The 24140-nt window shown below is 44.2% G+C and overlaps 1 protein-coding gene across 1 annotated transcript in view; it reads left to right on the top strand.

Moving 5' to 3' along the window:
* The window catches only part of kdm6a (lysine (K)-specific demethylase 6A), a 94110-nt gene extending 70826 nt beyond the window's left edge, over nucleotides 1-23284 (top strand). The window contains exons 12-23 of the mRNA XM_034078307.2: nucleotides 1619-1838; nucleotides 2961-3098; nucleotides 7000-7080; nucleotides 7173-7253; nucleotides 7870-7971; nucleotides 10225-10593; nucleotides 12553-13253; nucleotides 14410-14539; nucleotides 18124-18229; nucleotides 21416-21621; nucleotides 22824-22870; nucleotides 23143-23284. Coding sequence (XP_033934198.1) covers nucleotides 1619-1838; nucleotides 2961-3098; nucleotides 7000-7080; nucleotides 7173-7253; nucleotides 7870-7971; nucleotides 10225-10593; nucleotides 12553-13253; nucleotides 14410-14539; nucleotides 18124-18229; nucleotides 21416-21621; nucleotides 22824-22870; nucleotides 23143-23221 — 2260 coding nt within the window. The 3' untranslated portion in view covers nucleotides 23222-23284. The remainder of the gene's footprint in view (nucleotides 1-1618; nucleotides 1839-2960; nucleotides 3099-6999; nucleotides 7081-7172; nucleotides 7254-7869; nucleotides 7972-10224; nucleotides 10594-12552; nucleotides 13254-14409; nucleotides 14540-18123; nucleotides 18230-21415; nucleotides 21622-22823; nucleotides 22871-23142) is intronic.
* The last annotated feature ends 856 nt before the right edge of the window (nucleotides 23285-24140 follow it).

Below are 24140 nucleotides of genomic sequence, written 5' to 3' on the forward strand. Positions count from 1 at the left end.
AAGTCCAAACCACAGACTGCCTGTGTCATGGAGAATACAGTCGCTGCTTTATTCATGTCTGTAGGCCGTTGTTGTGAGTGTGGACGGTCGGAGCATATACAACGTTAGCTTAGCCGATCTCCATTCGGAAAACACGCATTTTAAAAGGTTCTTCTTCAATTGCAAAGTTGCTAACGTCTTTATAAGTGCTGGAAGATTTCAATGGCCTGGACAAATGGGAGAAGGTCTAATCACATGTTATCTACTGGACAACAACTATTTGATCATCAAGGCTTGTAGATTTAGAATATAGTTGTTCAAGGGGAAGCTGATGTTAGAATAAAATGAGGCACATGTGGTCAAATGCACCACGGAAATCCGCTCAAAAACATACCAGTCTTCTGTATTTATCGAGCCCGGTGTTTGTGGCTTATATGGAAATGGGTCATACAGTGTAAAAATATTAATTTAAAAAAAGCCTTGACGGGAGCTTGACGGGAGGCGGTGTGTGGACCTGTCAGCGCAACATACACGATGCCGAATTTAACAAACACATTTAAATAATTGGATTAAACGGCATAATAATAAGGACGATCGTCCGTTCTGCGATTCTCCAGAGCACACGTGTTATGATATTAGGGTCATGCAAAGTGAGATGAGATCGCTGTCCCTTTAAGAGAGAGGGGTGTGGCTTGTGTGTGTGTGTGTGTGTGTGTGTGGATGGTAGAGCGACAGTGAGGGAACGTGTGTGTGTGTTTCTGGAAGTGAAACGAGGCAGCAGAAAAACAGAGGTCTGTGATGTATTTTGTGAAACTGAAGAACAGCTAAATAAATGCAACGGCCTCCCGAGAAGAGCTCGCCTCTCTCCAGCCATTGAAGCTAAAGTGGGTTATTGAACCTGAAGCGTGTAGCTTCTGCCCTGGGAGACGACAGAGAGTCATCCCCCCGTTTCCTCGACTACGGCCTGGGAGCCGACAGGAAGGTTCAACACACAGATGGCCAGTCCGCCCCTTTGTAGCATGTTATTTCGATGAGAGACGAGCAGATCGCCACTGGGCTTTCAACTAAAGACAAAAAAAAAACTGCGGCATGTGTCCAGCTCCTTGTGGGTACTGCAGTTAGTGAAGTGCTTTCCTCCGTGGTGAGACGATCAGCACCACGGAGGAACGCGGCAGAAAGTCGCCTGGAGTTAAAGAGAGCGGGCTGCGTTGCGTGCATGGCTTCCTTCTGCAGGTAACGGGGAGACGGTCTCGTTCAGGATCCGAAAATACAATTTAAATATTTTTGCACACTTATTCCACTTATTCCTAGCGTGCCACTGGTGACGGTGCCAGGGGTTGCCGACCCCTGGACTAGGGGGACTAAATGTGCCTGTTATCGGTGACAAACAGCTGATACTGGATACGGAAATCCCAATTTACTTGTTCAAGGACATCACCGGCTATCATGGAGAAACAGCAGGCGCATTTTGACAGAGGACATAGGGAACAGGAAGCAGTATGAGAGGATCTATAGATAGATGTATTAAGGTTGGAGAATGTCCTGTGAGAGTTGGGAGGATAGAGACCTAAATCCTGGAAGATGTCAGAGGAAAATAGCATGATGGCAGAGACTCACTTCCCCCTCTTGTGTCCTGCAGGGTTCTGTACCAGCAGCAGAACCAGCCTATGGACGCTCTGCAGGCGTATATCTGTGCGGTTCAGCTGGACCACAGCCACGCGGCAGCCTGGATGGACCTGGGCACGCTGTACGAGTCCTGCGGGCAGCCGCACGACGCCATCAAGTGCTACATCAACGCCACGCGGAGCAAAGCCTGCCTCAACACGGCTGCACTCACTCAGAGGATCAAGCTGCTGCAGGTAGGAGCTCCTCGGAGGCTGGGTTCCAGCACCGGAACCTGGAGGTGTGGAGAAACCTAAAGGTTCATGTTAGAAATGTATAGCACGGGTCCCAGTATTTGGAAACTGCCGGATGCTAACCCACTTTGTTGGAAATGTGCACAATTAGCATAAGTTGTGCAATTTTTTATTTAGAAGACAGTTAAGAACATTTCACCAGTTACAAGGAATTAGACTTGCCGTGTAATAAGTGTTAATGGCTTGATAGCGCATGTGGACAATAACTAAACAATTACTTGGAAGATTTGATGGTGGGTTTTGAGGGTTATCGAGGAGGCTGAATGCATTTCGGACAGTTTCAGGATCAAACATGTCAGTTTTAAATAGAAAGTGGCCATATTTGTACTATCTGTGGGCTTATTTTGACTACCACGAGTAGCTCTGCAACCAATAGATATGTATAAAAAAAAAAATTCTTCTCAAATAAATAAGAAGTCACTCAAATCCAAATGATCCAGAGTCCCCTCAAACTTCCAAATTGACCCAAAATGCATCAAAATCAGAGTACAAATATGGCCACTTTCTGGTTAAACCTGCCATTTCTGACCTTGTAAATGTCAGAATTAATCTCAGCATCCTCAATAACCCCCATATCCACTCCTAAATTGTCCAAATTGACCAAGCCATCCTCTAACTATTGTCTGCAGAGGTTACAATGCAACTTATGCTAATTGTGCAAATTTCCCAACATATGAAAGTTAGAATCCGGCAGTATCTATGTGCTGGGAACCCGTACTGTACCGAAAACTTTGGGGTACTCAACATTTCTGGGTTCACGATAGGACTGACAACTAGACTATTTAATCAAGTGTGTGTGTGCGTGTGAGTGTGTGTGTTTATTTATCTGCGTTTATTTATCTGCTTTTTTCTCATTTTGATTTCTGACCACTGAGATATGAATACTGATTCATATTGGTGTGTTTTTAAACACGTTTTTCTCACTTGTAATTGTAAAACATACCTTCATGACATTGAACATTTCTGTTATATTCTGCAAACACTCACCTCTACGTAGACTCTGTAGTTGGCTTTTTCCTGTCGAGTTCAGCACTAAAAGTTTGTGTCTTACACAATTTCTCCTAGGCTCAGTTGTGTAACCAACAGCCAGGTAGTCTGCAGAATAAGAGTAAAATGCTTCCTAGTATTGAAGAGGCGTGGAGTTTACCCATTCCTGCTGAGCTCACGTCCCGGCAGGGGGCCCTGAGCACTGCACAGGAGCAGGTGAGACCAGCTCATACCAGGCAACACACACGCTTTGTCATATTACTCGAACATAGCAGATATATGAGGACTGATAAAGCTGAGGCCTTGCTCCGATTCGTTCAGAGGTTCTGAGCGAAATGTGGGAAACCATCTTAAGGAATTGGAGCAAGGCCCATATTATAATAATCTAATTACCAGAGTGTAGTTGAGTGGTGCAGTGATGACATATTAGCATCTCCCTGGTTCTCTCCATTAACAGCCAATGGTATTTCTCCATGTGATTTTGGAATAATACAGACAAAACTCTTAACAGCTAATGTTGGGCTATAAAGGAACTACAGCACGGTCACATGACTTCACGTCACCACCGCTAAGCTAAAGGTGGCTAACGTTGAGCTATAAAGGAACTACAGCACGGTCACATGACTTCACGTCACCACCGCTAAGCTAAAGGCGGCTAATGTTGGGCTATAAAGGAACTACAGCACGGTCACATGACTTCACGTCACCACCGCTAAGCTAAAGGCGGCTAATGTTGGGCTATAAAGGAACTACAGCACGGTCACATGACTTCACGTCACCACCGCTAAGCTAAAGGCGGCTAATGTTGGGCTATAAAGGAACTACAGCACGGTCACATGACTTCACGTCACCACCGCTAAGCTAAAGGAGGCTAATGTTGGGCTATAAAGGAACTACAGCACGGTCACATGACTTCACGTCACCACCGCTAAGCTAAAGGTGGCTAATGTTGGGCTATAAAGGAACTACAGCACGGTCACATGACTTCACGTCACCACCGCTAAGCTAAAGGAGGCTAATGTTGGGCTATAAAGGAACTACAGCACGGTCACATGACTTCACGTCACCACCGCTAAGCTAAAGGTGGCTAATGTTGGGCTATAAAGGAACTACAGCACGGTCACATGACTTCACGTCACCACCGCTAAGCTAAAGGAGGCTAATGTTGGGCTATAAAGGAACTACAGCACGGTCACATGACTTCACGTCACCACCGCTAAGCTAAAGGAGGCTAATGTTGGGCTATAAAGGAACTACAGCACGGTCACATGACTTCACGTCACCACCGCTAAGCTAAAGGAGGCTAATGTTGGGCTATAAAGGAACTACAGCACTGTCACATGACTTCACGTCACCACCGCTAAGCTAAAGGTGGCTAATGTTGGGCGTGATGACGTTTAGTCGTCTCATTTAAACACTTGTTATCAAGCGCCTTTTTTAAATTCACCAGTGGGGTATTTACTGACGTATTTTATGTTGTGGAATAAAATAAGTCAGATGTTGTTAACCACAGACCTTATATCAGGATAACAACCAAATACACATTCAGAAAACCATTGACTTCCAGACCGGGGAAACCAGATGTGCTAAAATGCTAACTTTAGGACTTATCCCTGCACCACTCTATAGAGCCGCTTGATGTTATAAATGCATGCGTTTTGTGTCATATATTTGACACTGTTGAAGCTAAAAGTTAATCATACATAATTGAAATCTTACTAGTGCCCTACCATCAACATATCAGTTGTTTTGGTCCTCTGTTTTCATGCACTTTTGTTTATAATTATCAACGCCATCATCCTCTTTTGGCTCCCAACAACATCCTGCTCATCACCTGCTTGATTTAATCAACAGACAGGAGTAACATAAATGTACTTTTTATAGAACACGGTAACTAGTAAACAACCAAATGTTATCTGTAAACAAAATTGTTGTTGCAACCGCAGTTTTGAGAATGTGTAAACAACCAGTCAGCAACATGGTCTGCATGTCCAAACAACCCCGACTAATGCAACTAACTAATGTTGCATTGTGACAGCACGAGTACTCTGATTATCTCTACAATACATTCTAAATATAATAGTTTATTATTATTTATATTGTCTAATATTGCAATTGCACATATGAAATCGCAATATACAGGAGTAACACATGCGTCACTTCCGGGCACAAAGTACGGCTCCGCCCACTTTTGGGGGAAAGCAAAGCAGTCATTTGAATTCAATACACATTCTGAAGTTTTTGCCGATTAGATCAGACATTTAAGAAAACCGTGGATCTTCAAAAAGCCCGATTACGATGTCCAGACAGGCAAACAGTTACATTCGATCATTGGAAATCGACGATCGGGCTCGATATATGGTTAAATATAGCAGTAGGCGATTGGTGTCCATAGATGAGAGTAACGTCTACGTCACTTTACGGCCCCGCCCACTTTTGGGGGAAACCAACGCTGTCATTTGAACGGCGATCGAGCCTGAAGCCACTGAGCTCTTTTCTTCTCACGGAGCGTCCACACTACAGCTTCAAATAAAGCTTGGAGCTGGCGTGTCTGAAAGCTTGGGGATTTTATTCAAGCAACGCGACCAACAAACCAATCACATGAATCTCCCGCCCCCGACATACGAAGCAAAAACCCCGGGGATTTTATGGGAGCAATATATATATAAACTCCCCAAACAGTCAGGGCGAAAAAACCTAACCAGTTTCCTCCCCCACTGCCCATCTGCCACCCACAGGTCCCTCCATGCTGGGCTCCTCCGGGTTGTATCCCGGTAGGTGAAGAGGGGTCTGGTCATACAAAACCGGGTGATTCGCTACGGCGATAGTTAGTTTCTCCTCCAACTTTTTTTGAAATATAGAAATGAACGGCGGGATATCTCTCCCAGCTTAGACGCGGTGTGATTGGCTACGGCTTGAGCTACGGCGCCTCGCTCATGAGAGTAACAGCTGGAGAAAATTACAGCCTCGCCTACTGATTTTAATGTAACCATATATCGAGCCTGATCTATCAAATTATTTCATGTAATTGTTTGCCTGACCCATCGTAATCGGGCTCTTTGAAGATCCACAAATCCACGTTTTTTTAAATGTCTGATCTGATTGGCAAAAACTTCAGAATGTGTATCGACCGCCGTTCAAATGACAGCGTTGTTTCCCCCCAAAAGTGGGCGGGGCCGAAATGTTTGCCCGGAAGCTACGCATGTGTTACTCTCATCTATTGGAGGGACTTTTTTTTTATTATAATAATACAAGATAATAGACAAATAAATATGTAATATTATTTAATAATAATTGGAATATTTGTTTACTTTTTTTGTATTGTTAAAAATACATTTAAAGGGATTTTATTATTAATTTACGTTTAATTCTTTTTTTTAAATTGTTTATCATTTATTATTAGATATTTCTACAAATATTGCAATATATTATATATATATATATTTTAACATTCTTTTTTAATCATTTAATAATACAAAATAATCGATACATAATTATTTAACATTATTAAATAGTAATTGGAATATTTATTTAATTTGTTTGTATTGTTAAAAATACATTTAAAGGGATTTTATTATTAATTTACGTTTAATTCTTTTTTTTAAATTGTTTATCATTTATTATTAAATATTTCTACAAATATTGCAATATATTATATATATATATATATTTTAACATTCTTTTTTAATCATTTAATAATACAAAATAATCGATACATAATTATTTAATATTATTAAATAGTAATTGGAATATTTATTTAATTTGTTTGTTTTATTAAAAATACATTTAAAGTATTTTATTGTTAATTAACATTTTTGCCGTGACTCTTCAGCAAATTGCACATATAATTACTGCCATTTAAATATCACATGAAGGTCATAGCACTAACCGTATTAATCAGAGTATTGTCATAATGCAACATTTGAAGACACGCATTGCTGTTCATGTAGCATCAAATATATTCTTAATTTTGCAGAACAGTTTTTATGCCAGTCTGACGCTGTTTGAAACACCACTTGAGAGCAAATCTGAAAAGTAGTTTGCATAAGGAGGGAGTTTGTTGTTGTTGTTGTGAGTCCATTGGTCCTCACTATGTGTGTCTGTTGTGGCTTTAAAGGCCTGTAAAGCAGAGGAAAGTAATCCCACAGACCCTCAGGCCAGTCCAGCGAAGAGGAAACGGACCTCCAGCCCGGCAAAGGTACAGATGAAACTCTAAACAATGATATTCTGCACCAGTATTGAGAAGTGGAGCCACGATTTAAGACGTTGTGTTGTCTCTCTTTCTCTCAGGGTGCTGGAGAGTCGCTGGAAAGCATAAACACCCAGCAGCAGCAGATCCCCAGCTGGTACCTGACGCCGCAGAAGCTCCAGGTAGGACACATCCCTAGTTTAGATGTGTGCAATACATGGGCTTCGCAGCCATTGTATGAGGGTGGGACAAGTCCCCCCCACTTTTACCATGCGGAAAGTCCGTGCATCCACTCGCCACTCTCTGTAGAGCGCTGTGTCAGTGCTTCATTATCAAATCCATTCCACGTGCTTATTGTGAGAATGCCCAAATCAATGAAACTCCGTCCCATGTTTCATCCTCAGAGGATAGACAAGTTCTGCTCACAGTCTCTCTGTATATTCCTGAGAGGAGACGGCTGCTCCTCCATCCCATCATCACACCATCAAACCCCCCAGTCCTTACCCATTTCAAATCCACCTTTTACTTCCCGAAATGTAAACCCTTAACACACGTCTCTGTTAAACACATACACGACTAAAAATACAATTTAACGGAGCAAAAGGCAATCAGAGTATAAGACGTTATGTTTTAATGATTATATGATAATTTGACACGACATTTGTTGCTCCTGTCGCGTTGTAATCATTTGTGTGGGCATTTCTTTGACTGCAATATATAATATTCAGCAAGCATTTCAATTGTAATTGAAATATGACTGTGAGCTTCTGCATCACTAACTCTGTGATTAATCTGCAGAACCTTGATCACTTGCGGTCGAACCGAGCGAACCTCAAGCCTCCTCAGGTTCAGATCCTGGAGCAGCTGGAGCAGCAGTTTGTCCTCATGCAGCAGCATCAGGTACACACAGGCACCTCATATCCTACTGAACTGCCATATTTATATAACCGTATTGATGACCCGAATATAAGACGACCCGAATATAAGACGACCCCTCTATTTCGGCAAATATTTGTATTGAGAAGAAGCAAGTGTGAGCAATAGTCCAGACTTCTTTGGGGTGCTTCCCTTTTTCAACATAGAAGACAAACAAGAAATAATAAAGAAAACATGACAGGAATACCATACTTAATGACATGCATAGTCATAGTGGGAAAGAACATACAACATATATAAATAAAAATAAATAAATAAGCTTAAAGTTCGCCTATCAGGCTATTTTTAGGCAATATAAAAATATATAAAAAACATGTCTGAAGTGTTTTGCTCCAAATACCAAACAGATCCCCCATTCTAGCCATGCCTCACATCCCTCTATTTCACTTCCTGTTTCTAAAGTGCTGATTTGGGGATAAAGCTTTAAAGAATAAAAAGATTGATACAAAATAAAAGAGGGGGGGGCTGGGCTCATGCGGGACCCGGCAGCTACCGTCTAAACTAAATGCTGCCGTGATGAAACGCCATATCATGGATTATCAAGGATCTGAAACAGTCTGGAGCTCAAAGGCTTTCTCTCTTGCCGGTTATACCACAAGGTGAGTTCCTTTCTACTTCCTGCTTCTTCACACACATGCTCTCCAGCACAGGTTAGCTCTGAGTGCTAGCGATGCTAATGTAAACACCGACCATATTACGTCCAGAACAGTCGGGCATTGTTTCTGATAGCAGCTTTCTGATTGGGCCGTGGGTCCACATTTCAGATATTACGTCATATCGGACGCAAATCTGGATCAGCTCCGTTGTTCCCCGTTTTTAGAGATTTGGGTACGAAGGAAAAGAGAGAGGGTTTATTTTCTGATGCTGCGGGAGTTCCCCGACAAACCGGGACACATTTATGTAGAGACATCAAAAAGCGCATTTTGCATGATAGGTCCCCTTTAAAGGGTGCAGATGAGCCCAGACTCTTTTTCAACACTCATTTTTGGAAAAATACCGTTTTGAAGACCAAATGTTGTTTTTATAAAGAAAATAATTGTATTTTACTTTTTTTGGGCTCGCCATCTTCTAACGTTACATTCAGGAACACCATATTTCTATGCTGCTCGACAGTTGTTTGATGACTCTGCTTCGTTGATCACCATTATCTTAATATTGGCATCGTTTATTAACTCGCCTACTTTTGATCCACTTTGTTGGAATTGTTCGCTGTGTCTCTCCATCTCTGTTACCCGTTGTACTGTTACTTTAAGACGGTGTCTCTCTTGAGGGAACACTCGTTTGTGACCTCGAAAAGTCCAGACACCGAAAAACCCATCTTATAAGTCGTTGAGGCGGCTGAATGTGTCTTATCTCATTGAAAACCATAAAAACAGAAGCTAGTTTTTAGAAAAAGACACGCTTTGTGGACCCAGGCCCTGATGTACCCTCACAGGGGCAATTCTGAATGTACTCTTCCAATATCAGAGTCACATGATAACAAAGGTATCCCAACTGTAGCTGTGTACATGACAGGATTAGGGATCGACCGATATGGCTTTTTCAAGGCCGATACAGATTATTAGTAATCAAGGATAACCGATATTTGCAACCGATATACATTTGCAGTAAAATCTGAAAATCTTGGCGTCAAAATGTAGAATATCACAAACTGGCTGGCTATGCATCAATCTCGTTCTGCAACAAAGTGCATTATTCGGGCATTTTCAGTGTAAGATCGTGGTGGTTTTTCAACTTTGAACTTCGGCTTTCAACTGACTTCCCTTCGAAACACACGTATGGTTCTGCCGCTCACCGCTGCCACTCGCTTCTGTCTGTGTTCTTTGGCGCCTGCCTGTAATCTGAGAAGGTCCCGCCTCTCTGGCTGGCTGCAGCCCGGACAATCTTCAGTGTTGATTGACACTTCAGTAATAGCCTATCAGATAGCGCCATGGGCGGGACATTGCTCGTGAACACGGAGTGGTGACTGCAGCCAGAGAAACGGCCGCTTCAGAGCCAACGTTTTATCGGCAATTGGATAAGGAAAATGCTGACACCGATAATCTGTAAAATGCGGAATATCGGCCTCAATAATCGGTCGAGCCCTCGGCAGGATGTATGATTACCTAGAAGAGCATCAGGACTTGAGAGGATCACACATACATGGATCCCGAGATTGAAGCTCAAGCCGGGGACGAGTGAGATGTCTCTAACATAAAGCATCCTTTGTTGTTTCAGCATCGACCCAGCCTCCCCAACGGTCCTCTGGCTGAATTGTCTCACCTCAACGCCAGCCTCCCCCGAACCTCCCCCCTCAAACACACCTCCTCCCAGCCCACAGCTAATGGATCCTGTTCTTCTAGTCCCTCCTCCTCCTCTGTGGGGACGCTGTTGGGACACCTGGACAAAAACCACAGCGTGGGACTGGGAGCGAGCAACGGAAACGTGCCTTACCCTCAGCAGAACTCTCCTCAGCAGAACTCTCTACCCTTCCCTCAGCAGAACTCTCTACCCTTCCCTCAGCAGAACTCTCTACCTCAGCCCAGAAGTCCCAGCGCTGTGGAGGACGGGTGGAGGAACCAGCAGCAGCGCAACAACACCACTCAGGTACTTACTCCACCCATTACAGATTGATAATCTGCTTTCATTGTATTTTTATTATTTAAAATACGTCTCATTGTGTATTCTACGGCTACTACTACAATTACTTATATTACTACCACTTATACTACTAATACTACTACTACAACTTATACAACAACTACTACTACTACTACCACTACTATTACTACTAATACTACTACTACTACTACAACTACTACTACCACTACTACTACCACTACTACTACTGCTACTACTACAATTACTTATATTACTACCACTTATACTACTAATACTACTACTACAACTTATACAACAACTACTACTACTACTACCACCACTACTATTACTACTAATACTACTACTACTACAACTACTACTACCACTACTACTACCACTACTACTACAATTACTTATATTACTACCACTTATACTACTAATACTACTACTACAACAACTTATACAACAACTACTACTACTACTACCACTACTATTACTACTAATACTACTACAACTACTACTACCACTACTACTACTGCTACTACTACAATTACTTATATTACTACCACTTGTACTACTAACACCACTACTACAACTTATACAACAACTACTACTACTACAACTACTACTACCACTACTACTACTGCTACTACTACAATTACTTATATTACTACCACTTATACTACTAATACTACTACTACAATTTATACAACAACTACTACTACTACTACCACTACTATTACTACTAATACTACTACTACTACTACAACTACTACTACCACTACTACTACTACTGCTACTACTACAATTACTTATATTACTACCACTTATACTACTAACACCACTACTACAACTTATACAACTTATACTACTACTACTACTACTACTACTAATACTACTACCACTATTACTACTACTACTAATACTACAACTACAACTTATACAACTACTACTACTACTACTTATACTACTAACACCACTACTACAACTTATACAACAACTACTACTACTACAACTTATACAACAACTACTACTACCACTACCACTATTACTACTACTACTACTACTACTACTACTACTACTACTACTACTACTACCACTACTACTACTACTACTACTACTACTACAACTTATACAACAACTACTACTACTACTACTACCACTATTACTACTAATACTACTACTACTACTACTACTACTACTACTACTACTACTACTAATACTACTACCACTACCACTATTACTACTAATACTACTACTACTACCACTACTACTACTACTACTACACCACTACTACTACTGCACCACTACTACTACTACACCACTACTACAACTTATACAACAACTACTACTACTACTTATACTACTAACACCACTACTACTCATACAACTATTAATACAACTACTTCTACTGTTAGAAACATATCACCGGTCTCCGGCTTGAGCTTCAATAATCAGGATCCATGTATTTATGATTATGCAAGAATGCTGCTTCCATTGGGTTTTTATTATTGAAAGCATGTCTCATTGTGTATTTTACTGCCACTACCACAACTACTACTACTACAACTTCTAATAAAACTACTGCTACTAATCAAATCAAGTTTTATTTATATAGCACATTTTTAAAAAGATTTTTGTTCGAGCCAAAGTGCTGGACATATAATAATGACCTTACAGTGAGGACACTATGCAGTAAATACAACGGCACAGTTTGTGCAGAATATCAGTGTGAGGAAACGACACCCTCTGACCTAATACAACTACTACAACTTATAATACAACTACTACAACTTATAATACAACTACTACAACTTATAATACAACTACTACAACTTATAATACAACTACTACAACTTATAATACAACTACTACAACTTATAATGCAACTACTAGCCGTCGTGTCCTTGGGCATGTTCTAGTTGAAAGCACGTCTCATGGTTGTCCTCTCGTTCTCTCCTTTAGGGGCTTCACAAAGGTTCTCATTCGGCAGGTCCCAATGGAGAACCCCCTTTCTCTTCCTCCCCTCACCCCTCCTTCTCTTCCTCTGGACTTCTGAATCAGGTGGGCCACTCCTCCGGTCCCTGCACTGCCTCCTCCTCCGCCTCCTCCCTCTCTCCCACCTCCCCCCAAACCACACCCAACCACCACCTGTCCTCGCCCCCCTACTGCTCCTCCTCTACTACCTCAGGGGTCCAAACCAAAGACGCCACGCCTTCAGGGGCCACAAACGGCGACTTTCTGCCGTCAGTTTCTGCAGGCACGCCGTTAAGTCCCGCCCCCGCGCAGGGATCGACTAATCACGTCCAGCCGCGGGTGACGGACAGCTCTCCAGACAATCCTCAGCTCTCAGCCTTGCTAAAGGGAAAAGCCAGTAACAACAACGACGACAACAATAACTTCAGTAACCACGGGGGGGCTTCCTCGGAGAAAATCAAAATCAACAACGTCCACGATCCTCAAACCTCCAACAGCCTCTCCTGCCTTAACAGCCCGTCCAAAAGCAACACCCAGGGGCCAAAGGTCAACGGGAAGGGGCCGCAGGCGGCTCAGAGCCCCGTGAAGGTGGAGCACCCTGCTGAAAAGAGACTTTCTCCCTCTGTTCTGGCTCCCTGGTCGTCCGTGTCCATCTACCCCAGCTCCAGCGAGGTGCTGAAAGCCTGCAGGTGAGAAGCTGTGTGTGTGTGTGTGTGTGTGTGTGTGTGTGTGTGTGTGTGTGTGTGTGTGTGTGTGTTGTGTGTGTGTGTGTGTGTGTGTGTGTGTGTGTGTGTGTGTGTGTGTGTGTGTGTGTGTTGTGTGTGTGTGTGTGTGTGTGTGTGTGTGTGTGTGTGTGTGTGTGTGTGTGGTGTGTGTGTGTGTGTGGTGTGTGTGTGTGTGTGTGTGTGTGTGTTGTGTGTGTGTGTGTGTGTGTGTGGTGTGTGTGTGTGTGTGTGTGTGTGTGTGTGTGTGTGTGTGTGTGTGTGGTGTGTGTGTGGTGTGTGTGTGTGTGTGTGTGTGTGTGTGTGTGTGTGTGTGTGTGTGTGTGTGTGTGTGTGTGTGTCATACTTTCTTGGGTTTTTTGGTTGTTTCAGGATTTTTTAAAGACTATTATTTTCCAATTTGATGTGGGAATGAACGCCTTTCCCCATCGAAAGTTTCAGGGGGTGTTAATAACAAAAGGCATTGTTTAAAAAAAGTGTGTGTGTGTGACACTGAGAGAATCAGTGAGAAGTTATCTAGAGTTATACAGTATTTTTTTCTTTTTTTTTACCCACAAATATATTGTATATTATCAGGGCTATTAATACTGGTATCGGGTTTATCGGGATGACGTCATAATTCCTAATACCGGACCGATAATTATCGTGCACCACTAAAGACAACTACATTAGATGGGAACGTGCATCAAAGTGGATTCAAAGCCTGCAATAGCTTTGATTCGTCCCAAAGTTGTTAATTGTAATTGCGACAGTTTTCTCGTTAGTCTGGGTCAATGTAAGTGGCAACACTTTTTAGATATCCAGGTGAGGTCTAAGTCTTCATCATGTTCTCTGGACGCAGTTAGGACTTAATTAAACTTAACTCAAAAAGTAAGGACATGTGTGTTTGGTAGATTATTTCTTTGTTGTAACAACGCTTCTTGGCAATACATCTTATACCGTTGGAAAGCCTGTTTAATTACTTTTCCAATGGTGCCCCCTTTGTGAGGAACATGCGTTGCCAAGAGCAACTGGCAACAAAGAAATAATCTACCAAGCACACATTTTGCAATGTGTTGATTGGCCTGTTATCCCCACTGTGTCACACACACCTTTCCTCACCTCTCTCCCGCTCTGTGTGCAGGAACCTGGGGAAGAACGGCCTGTCGACGAGCAGCATCGTCCTGGACAAATGTCCTCCTCCACGGCCCCCCCGCCCTCCTTCTCCTCCGCTGCCAAAGGACAAACTCAACCCCCCCACGCCCAGCATTTATGTGAGTACAGCCGCTCCGTCGGAGGAGAAGAAGGTCTCCAGTATCATGCAAAATGCACTTTCTGATGTCTTCTATGTATAGAACACTGTGTGTGGCGCAGTGGGTTGTGCGTTGGTGTAAGGGGGGCACAGGTTCAAACCCCACTGCAGTCAGCATGTCGTTGTGTCCCTGAGACCCTTCACCCCAAAGTGCTCGTGTGGGGATTGCCCTCAGTATTGAGTATGGAAGTCGCTTTGGATAAAAGCGTCTAAGTGACATGTGATGTGATGTAATATATAAAAATACTGCATTAGAGCGAAGCTGAGAATAATAGTGTCTTCATGTCTTAAAGCTGCTGAGTCATATATTGCACCTCAAACAACAACAAAATCCAGAGTTTTGGTTTCTTTACTTCCTCTACAGAAAAAAGGAAAGAAAAAGAAAATCTCAGTTTCAGTGGTGGACATCCATCCCTATTTATTCTCTCAAGCCTTCTGACGCTCTATTTGACACCATTTTCATATTTCTGGATCAAAGGTGGGGTAGGTAAGAATGGAGGAACCGGCTCGAGATCGCTAGAATTTTAAAATACACAGCCGGTAAAAATGTGCCACTTCCTCACAGAGCCCCTCCTCCAACACACAGGAACGCGCACATGACCAATGAGGGCACGAGATAAGTGTGTGCCCCGATGGAAGGCTGACAGGCAGGTAGGCCATCCAGCTACTTTAGCCGGCTCAGATGATTGGTCGTGCTTTTTACAGCGCCACGGCTTCCACAGATGATATTTTGTCAAAGCACTTCAGATATTCATTGCTATCGGGATGTTGAGAGCATTCCATGGAATATAACAACAAGTGTATCTCGAGCCGGTTTCTCAAACATACCCCACCTTTAATAATATTGTTGTTGACTAACAGAAATATATTTTTCTGGCATCACTTTAACATTCTGAAGGTCTCCTATCATGCAAAATGCACTTTGTGATGTCTTCTCTACATCACCGTGTGTCCCCCGTGTGTCCCCCGTGTGTCCCCGGTGTCAGGAGACTCACAAAGTGTCAGGAAACAAACCCCTCTCTCTTTTCCTCCGTACCCACATCTCTAAAATCGGGGGAACAACGGAGCTGATCCAGATTTGCTGCGTCATGACGGCATTACTAAAATGTGGGCGGGCTTTACACCCACGGGCCAATCAGAAACGTCGCTGTCAGAAACAATGCCTGACGTAATATGGTCTGTGTTTACATTAGCATGCTAACACTCGGAGCTAACCTGTGCTGGAGAGAGTGTGAAGAAGCAGGAAGTAAATGAAACTCACCTCGTGGTAAACCTGAGAGAGAGAAAGAGTTTGAGCTCCGAACTGTTTCAGAGAGAATCCTTGATGTGGTTTAGAACTCGAGGGATATGAGGGATTTCTAAAACGTATGTTCTGTTTGGTATTTTGAGCTGAGACCCATAATATATGCCTAAACATGTCATGATGGGCAGGGACGTGCACAGACATTTGGAGGCTCTAAACTGGAAGAAAGGCCCCCCCCCCCCGAAACAAAACATAAGAACATTTTAACTTGTTTTTAATGTGAAAGAAACGATTATTGCATCAACTAAATTGAAGAGTAATTCACATCTCATGACAAAATAAGCGAAGGCGACTACTTGCATTCGGTGACCTGATTTTAAAAATGAAAACCAGGGACATTCTTTGTTTTGCGATCCATATCTCATTAACATATCTAATGTTAGTAACTATAAAGACAAAGTGGGGACAATCCTGTTCTAATGTAGTTTGCCCTTTGCAACTGCTCTGCAGACATTCTGATAAAATAGGGCCTCTAACTAATTACCTAAACTCACTAATTGATGAAACCAGTTCAATACGCATTATTCTTATTCTTATCGTTCTTTATGAGCGCAGTGACGGTACGGTATCTAATTACTTATTCATGTAGTATTCCATAACTTAGTAACGGAGATGGTCAAACTAAAGTGGAGACATGGCAGAAATCCTACACTGAAGCGGGACATTGAACTGTTCACCGTGAGAGGGCGATCAAGAGAAGAGAGAGAGCGAGCGTTGAGCGAGTTTACAGATGAGAGACACAGAAAGACAGAAGCACAACAACAGTAGTAGCGTACTTTCCGGACTATAAGCCGCGACTTTTTCCCCCATTGTTTGTGTACAGCTAACGGCCACTAGGGAACCTCCTAAATCTATAGATTTTACAGGTAAAATTAACCACCTTTAACACTACGGGCTCTAGGACCGGTCCGCGCCCGCCACCTTTAAGCGGTGTTGTGCTAGTTACTGAAAACCAGTAACTAGTTACCATTACTAGTTACTTCATTTCAAAAGTAACTCAGTTACTTTACTGATTACTTACACCAACAAGTAATGCGTTACTGTGAAAAGTAACGTTTTAGTTACTTAAAAAAGGGCTCCCATTATATTAATGCCCTTAGAGCCTTCATCTCAGTACTGTAATCCGTTGATCAACTTGACATGCATTATATGCAATCTGGATAGCATCGATATTAGCTGGCTTTACATTTGTGTATATTCTTTCTCCAGGTAGTTGGAAAAGTTTTCCGTCCCATATGCCGTGTGCCGCCCGGACATGCTATCATGCTAACTAGCTCCCTGACAGCGGGTGACTCCACTGTAGCAATAGCCTGCATGTGTTCTACAACATACCGTGCAATGGCTTCATCGACTTTTCCCTGGCTAGCAGTCCCTTGGTTAAAATCCAGCCGCTGTTGCTTCGGTGCAGGTGGAGGTGGAGTGGCGTCGGCTGAGTCTCTGTGGTCTTAGCTACTAGCTTCGTCCCAGCATGTTGTTTCTGCAGATGAGAGATTTGAATGACTGGTTTGGGCAGCAGATAGGCTCTTTGACCCGCCAGGACACAACTTACATTTAACTAAAACGTTCTTTTCTTTGTGCTCGACAAAAGTGAAATAGTGAGAATATCTCCAGGTGGAGAAACTAGACTTGAGCTCCGCCGCCGCCATGACAGTCTTGTTAGTAAACAACACAAACACGCCCACAGCCCGTCTCCGCATGTGACACAGGAAGTATTTAAGTACATTTACTCAAGTACTGTACTTAAGTACAGTTCTCATCTCTGTTCGCCTGGCTGTTGACTATATAAAAAAACGCAGTAACGGAGTAACGCACCATGTAGTAACGGTAACTGAGTTACTGAATTTAAAAAGTAATGCGTTAGAGTACTAGTTACTGCCAAACATAACGGCGTTAACCCAACACTGCCTTCAAGCGGCGGGCTCCAGCGGGAAAAGCTGGAGGCCGGAAAAGAGTGAGACAGGTAGCGCGCCAAAGTGGAACCGAGAGACAGAACGAGAGCAAGACAGACGGACAAGTTAGCTGCTGCGGCTCATGTGCAGGTGCGCTTTATAGTCCGAGAAGTACGGTGGGCTCATCGTTTGATTCGGCCACAACAGAACAAAGAGAAAGAAACTCGCTCTCTCCAGAGGGGCGGGGCACCAAAGAGGCCACAGCTTGACCTTTGATGTTAGATTCACAGCATCTTGGCTTCAGCATCATCGTGTGGAGTGAACTGACTCTGATTCCTCCTCTCTGACGTGCAGCTGGAAAACAAGAGGGACGCCTTCTTCCCCCCCCTCCATCAGTTCTGCACCAACCCTTCAAACCCCGTCACCGTCATCAGAGGACTGGCAGGAGCGCTCAAGCTGGGTAAGAAGACGCAACACTTTGAACTGTGTGTGTGTGTGTGTGTGTGTGTGTGTGTGTGTGTGTGTGTGTGTGTGTGTGTGTGTGTGTGTGTGTGTGTGTGTGTGTGTGTGTGTGTGTGTGTGTGTGTGTGTGTGTGTGTGTGTGTGTGTGTGTGTGTGTGTGTGTGTGTGTGTGTGTGTGTGTGTGTGTGTGTGTGTGTGTGTGTGTGTGTGTGTGTGTGTGTGTGCGCGCTCTCTCACATGGCTCGGTGTGTGTGTGTGTGCTCTCACATGGCTCGGTGTGTGTGTGTGTCTCTGTGGTCGTGGGGTGTGTGTGTGTGTGTGTGTCTCTGTGGTCGTGGTGTGTGTGTCTCTGTGGTCGTGGTGTGTGTGTGTCTCTGTGGTCGTGGGGTGTGTGTGTGTGCTCTCACATGGCTCGGTGTGTGTGTCTCTGTGATCATGGAGTGTGTGTGTGTGTGTGTGTGTGTGTGTGTGTGTGTGTGTGTGTGTGTGTGTGTGTGTGTGTGTGTGTGTCGCTCTGTGGTCGTGGGGTGTGTGTGTGCTCTCACATGGCTCGGTGTGTGTGTGTGTGTGTGTGTGTGTGTGTGGGGGTGTGTGTGTGTGTGTGTGTGTGTGCGTGTACTCTCACATGGCTCTGTGGGTGTGTCTCTGTGATCATGGAGTGTGTGTGTGTGTGTGTGTGTGTGTGTACTCTACTCTCACATGGCTCTGTGGGTGTGTCTCTGTGATCATGGAGCGTGTGTGTGTGTGTGTGTGTGAGTGTGTGTGTGCTCTCACATGGCTCGGTGTGTGTGTGTGTGTGTGTGTGTACTCTCACATGGCTCCGTGTGTGTGTGTGTGTGTGTGTGTGTGTGTGTGTGTGTGTGTGTGTGTGTGTGTGTGTGTGTGTGTGTGTGTGTGCTCTCACATGGCTCTGTGGGTGTGTCTGCGGTCATGGTGTGTGTGTGTGTGTGTGTGTGTGTGTGTGTGTGTGTGTGTGTGTGTGTGTGTGTGTCGCTCTGTGGTCGTGGGGTGTGTGTGTGCTCTCACATGGCTCGGTGTGTGTGTGTGTGTGTGTGGGGGTGTGTGTGTGTGTGCGTGCGTGCATCTCACATGGCTCTGTGGGTGTGTCTCTGGTCATGGAGTGTGTGTGTGTGTGTGTGTGTGTGTGTGTGTGTGTGTGTGTGTGTGTGTGTACAGTTGACATGTAGAGCGACAGCACCACCTGCACATGGAAGCAGTTACTGCACCTGTTGAAGGAGAGATCAAACCTCTGATCCTCCGGTCCTCCGCCTCTCCCCCGTGTCTGTGATCTGCAGTTCAACCCGTGCGTCCATCAGAGCTACGTTCAGATAAACACGGAACAACACGGCTTCCAACAAACCCTCTGGCTCGCTAGTGGAGGGAAGGCTCGTCACCCCGTCTAATGTATCAAAGCAATGCAACCGGTTACACTTTTCTTTATCAAATTAGATCATAAAAGGCTCTCCACTGATTACTGAGAGTCTTTATTAACAAACATGTAAATATCACTTGAACTAGGATTGGAAAAGAGCAACTGAATATCTCGTCAGCTTTCCACCAAAAATAATGTATTTTTAGAGCCGGGACTCGATTAAAAAAATTAATCTAATTAATTAGAGGCTTTGTAATTAATTAATCGAAATGAATCGCATTTGTAATCAAATATCCATATTTGACCTGAGAACAGCGAGAAGCAGTTTCCACATTGACTTGACTCCAGGTGGTCGACAGGCGAGTGCAGTCCAGAGAGCCAGGGAGCTGGTTATTCTCTCAGACGTGGACTTGCTTATCCTGGCCCTGAAACCAGTCATCTGGTTGAGTGTGGGTTGGGTCAGGGTGTGGTTCCTTGCACTCGGAGTCGGGCTAACGTCCACGCTAGCTGCTACATGCTAGCTGCTACATGCTAGCTGCTACATGCTAGCTGCTACATGCTAGCTGCTACATGCTAGCTGCTACATGCTAGCTGCTACACGCTAGCTGCTACACGCTAGCCGCTACATGCTAGCTGCTACATGCTAGCTGCTACATGCTAGCTGCTACACGCTAGCTGCTACATGCTTTGCATTTAGGTGATGCTTTAGGCTTGATGTGCTGCGGCTCTTATCGACGCTTCCATCCGTCCGTTTTTTAAAACAAAATGTCCCATCCACGGGGCCGACCAAAGCGGTCTCATCAGCTTGTTCGTTCATGTTTGACTATTGTTCACCGTGGTTTGTTGTTGTTTGAAGTCCCATGCTGAAGTCATGAACGTTAGTTGGTGCTCCAGTATAACGGAGCGTCCACACTACAGCTTCAAAAAAAGCTTGGAGCTGGGCGTGTCTGGAGCTTGGGGATTTTATTCAAGCAACACGGCCAACAGCCAATCACATGAATCTCCCGCCCCCGACATACAAAGCAAAAACCCCGGGGATTTTATGGGAGCAATATATATATAAACTCCCCAAACAGGCGAAAACCTACCAGTTTCCCCCACTGTCTCTGCCCCCTCCCTCCATGCTGGCTCCTCCGGTTTGTATCCCGGTAGGTGAAGAGGGTCTGGTCATACAAAACCGGGTGATTTGCTACGGCGATAGTTAGTTTCTCCTCCGACTTTTTTTGAAATATAGAAATGAACGGCGGGATATCTCTCCCAGCTTAGACGCGGTTTGATTGGCTACGGCTTCAGCTGTCAGATTTTGGGATTAATCTTAATTAACGCGTTAAAGTCCCGGCCCTAATTATTATTCATCAGCAATTTGATTAGTAACGCTAATTAGCTAATTACATGTTTGTATGTAATGACATAATTAGATTTGCGTTAGATTAAAATGATATACACTTTATTTCCCAGCTGTGCATTTATTTATAAGACTATGGGAACCATCCATAATATGGTTCAAGCGATATAATGATAGCTTCTCTCGTCTCCTTCTGTAGTAACTATAGCAACACATATTTACTTTCTGTATGTCGTGCTGTTTTATTCCCAGGTGCCAAAGAAACAGTTCAATTAAAGTCAGTTAATCAGAATACCTCTCTAGTCCCACGGAGGAGAGGACGTTGCTACAGCGAAAGTGAAGCGGCTAAATGTTAATAAAGATCTTAGGGATAGAAACCACACATTATTATCATTAAAATTAGTGTTATTTGAACAAATCTTTATTTTTTAACATGATACCTATCTCCCCCCTCTTCTTCCCCTCAGATCTGGGTCTGTTCTCCACGAAGACCCTGGTGGAGGCGAACCCCGACCACCTGGTGGAGGTCCGCACGCAGCTCGCTCAGCCCGGAGACGAGAACTGGGACCAGAGCGGAGGGAAGAAGATGTGGCGCTGCGAGAGCAGCCGCTCACACACCACCGTCATCAGATACGCCCAGTACCAAGCCTCCTCCTTCCAGGAGTCTCTGAGGGTCAGTGAGACGCACACACACACACACACACACACACACACACACACACACACACACACACACACACACACACACACACACACACACACACACACACACACACACACACACACACACACACACACACACACTGCATATACACACACACACACTGCATATACACACAGACAGACACACACACACTGCATATACACACACACACTGCATATATATATATACACACACACACACACACACACACACACACACACACACACACACACACACACACACACACACACACACACACACACACACACACACACACACACACACACAAAGACAGACAGACAGACAGAGACACCCACACTGCATATATATATACATACACACACACACACACACACACACACACAGACAGACAGACAGACAGACAGACAGAGACACACACCGCATATATATACACACACAGACAGACACACACCCACACACTGCATATATATATATACACACACACACACACACTGCATAGCATTTAGCTGACGCTTTTATCCAAAGCGACTTACAATAAGTGCGTTCGCCCAGGAAGACACAAACTTGAAGAAAACAGAATCATAAAGTACATCAGGTTTCATAGAGCCAAGTATTTCAAGTGCTACTCAACTGGCTTTAGAGAAGCCAGCCCTTTATTAGTATATAAGTGCTTTGTTAGTAATTCTATCGCTCGAAGTGGAGTCGAAAGAGATGAGTTTTCAGTCTGCGCCGGAAGATGTGCAGGCTTTCTGCACACTGTACACACACACACACACACACACACACACACACACACACACACACACACACACACACACACACACACACACACACACACACACACACAGACACACAGTATTTAATTGCACAGAGCGTTTTAACACAACTGGCTTGATCACATTCGACCTTACTTCTTCTTCATTTCTAAGTCATCTATATTATATATATATTGAATGTTGCATTGCTAAAGAAAGCTGAGTCATAAGAGTTATGTTGCCTAGACTACGCTGTAGCTATTGTGCAAATCACCGCCCAACATAATCCTTTACTACATTTTTAACCAGCCGCCAAGATCTGACGCCTTCGGTCCAGGATGTAGTGCCAATTCCTTTCAACGATCACATTTAAACTGAACAATCGATATCCAGCTTTAGAGCTTCTAATGCATCCATGCTTTCTATTTGTGACAGGAGGAGAATGAGAATAAGAAGAAGGAGATGGACACGGACGCAGACAGGTGAGGTTGCTCTTCCTGTATGTCTCTTTAAGTTAAGATTCTCACAGTACTTTGTTTTATTTGATGAAGACGTTGCTATCTAACGTATATTCAGATATAGATAGTTCCTGATATCGCTCTATTGGGACTTTACGTGTACCGTGTCGTGGAAATAAACGGCACAATATGTAGTAATACCATAAAGTATACGTATATATGTTGTTGTTGTTGTTGATCAGGCTTCAGTGCCGCGTGTTGTTTCTGTCTCTGAATGAAACCCTGTGCTTCGTCAGTGCGCTGCGACGGAGGAAAGGCTCGTTCAAACACCTGAAGTTCGGCACCAACATCGACCTGTCGGATGAGAAGAAGTGAGTTCCCGCCTCTGACCTGGCTCCTCTCTGTGCGCTCTCTTGTTGGGAGAAGGGGATACCTGTCCCTCGCTAACCTGTCCCTCGTTAACCTGTCCCTCGCTAACCTGTCCCTCGCTAACCTGTCCCTCGTTAACCTGTCCCTCGCTAACCTGTCCCTCGTTAACCTGTCCCTCGCTAACCTGTCCCTCGTTAACCTGTCCCTCGTTAACCTGTCCCTCGTTAACCTGTCCCTCGTTAACCTGTCCCTCGTTAACCTGTCCCTCGTTAACCTGTCCCTCGTTAACCTGTCCCTCTTTAACCTGTCCCTCGTTAACCTGTCCCTCGTTAACCTGTCCCTCGTTAACCTGTCCCTCGTTAACCTGTCCCTCGTTAACCTGTCCCTCGTTAACCTGTCCCTCGTTAACCTGTCCCTCGTTAACCTGTCCCTCGTTAACCTGTCCCTCGTTAACCTGTCCCTCGTTAACCTGTCCCTCGTTAACCTGTCCCTCGTTAACCTGTCCCTCGTTAACCTGTCCCTCTTTAACCTGTCCCTCGTTAACCTGTCCCTCGTTAACCTGTCCCTCGTTAACCTGTCCCTCTTTAACCTGTCCCTCTTAACCTGTCCCTCGTTAACCTGTCCCTCGTTAACCTGTCCCTCGTTAACCTGTCCCTCGTTAACCTGTCCCTCTTTAACCTGTCCCTCTTTAACCTGTCCCTCGTTAACCTGTCCCTCGTTAACCTGTCCCTCGTTAACCTGTCCCTCGCTAACCTGTCCCTCGCTAACCTGTCCCTCGTTAACCTGTCCCTCGCTAACCTGTCCCTCGCTAACCTGTCCCTCGTTAACCTGTCCCTCGTTACCTGTCCCTCGTTAACCTGTCCCTCGTTAACCTGTCCCTCGTTAACCTGTCCCTCTTTAACCTGTCACTCTTTACCTGTCACTC

This window comes from Pseudochaenichthys georgianus, unplaced genomic scaffold, assembly GCF_902827115.2.
Source record: "Pseudochaenichthys georgianus unplaced genomic scaffold, fPseGeo1.2 scaffold_410_arrow_ctg1, whole genome shotgun sequence".
Taxonomy (NCBI): Eukaryota; Metazoa; Chordata; class Actinopteri; order Perciformes; family Channichthyidae; genus Pseudochaenichthys; species Pseudochaenichthys georgianus.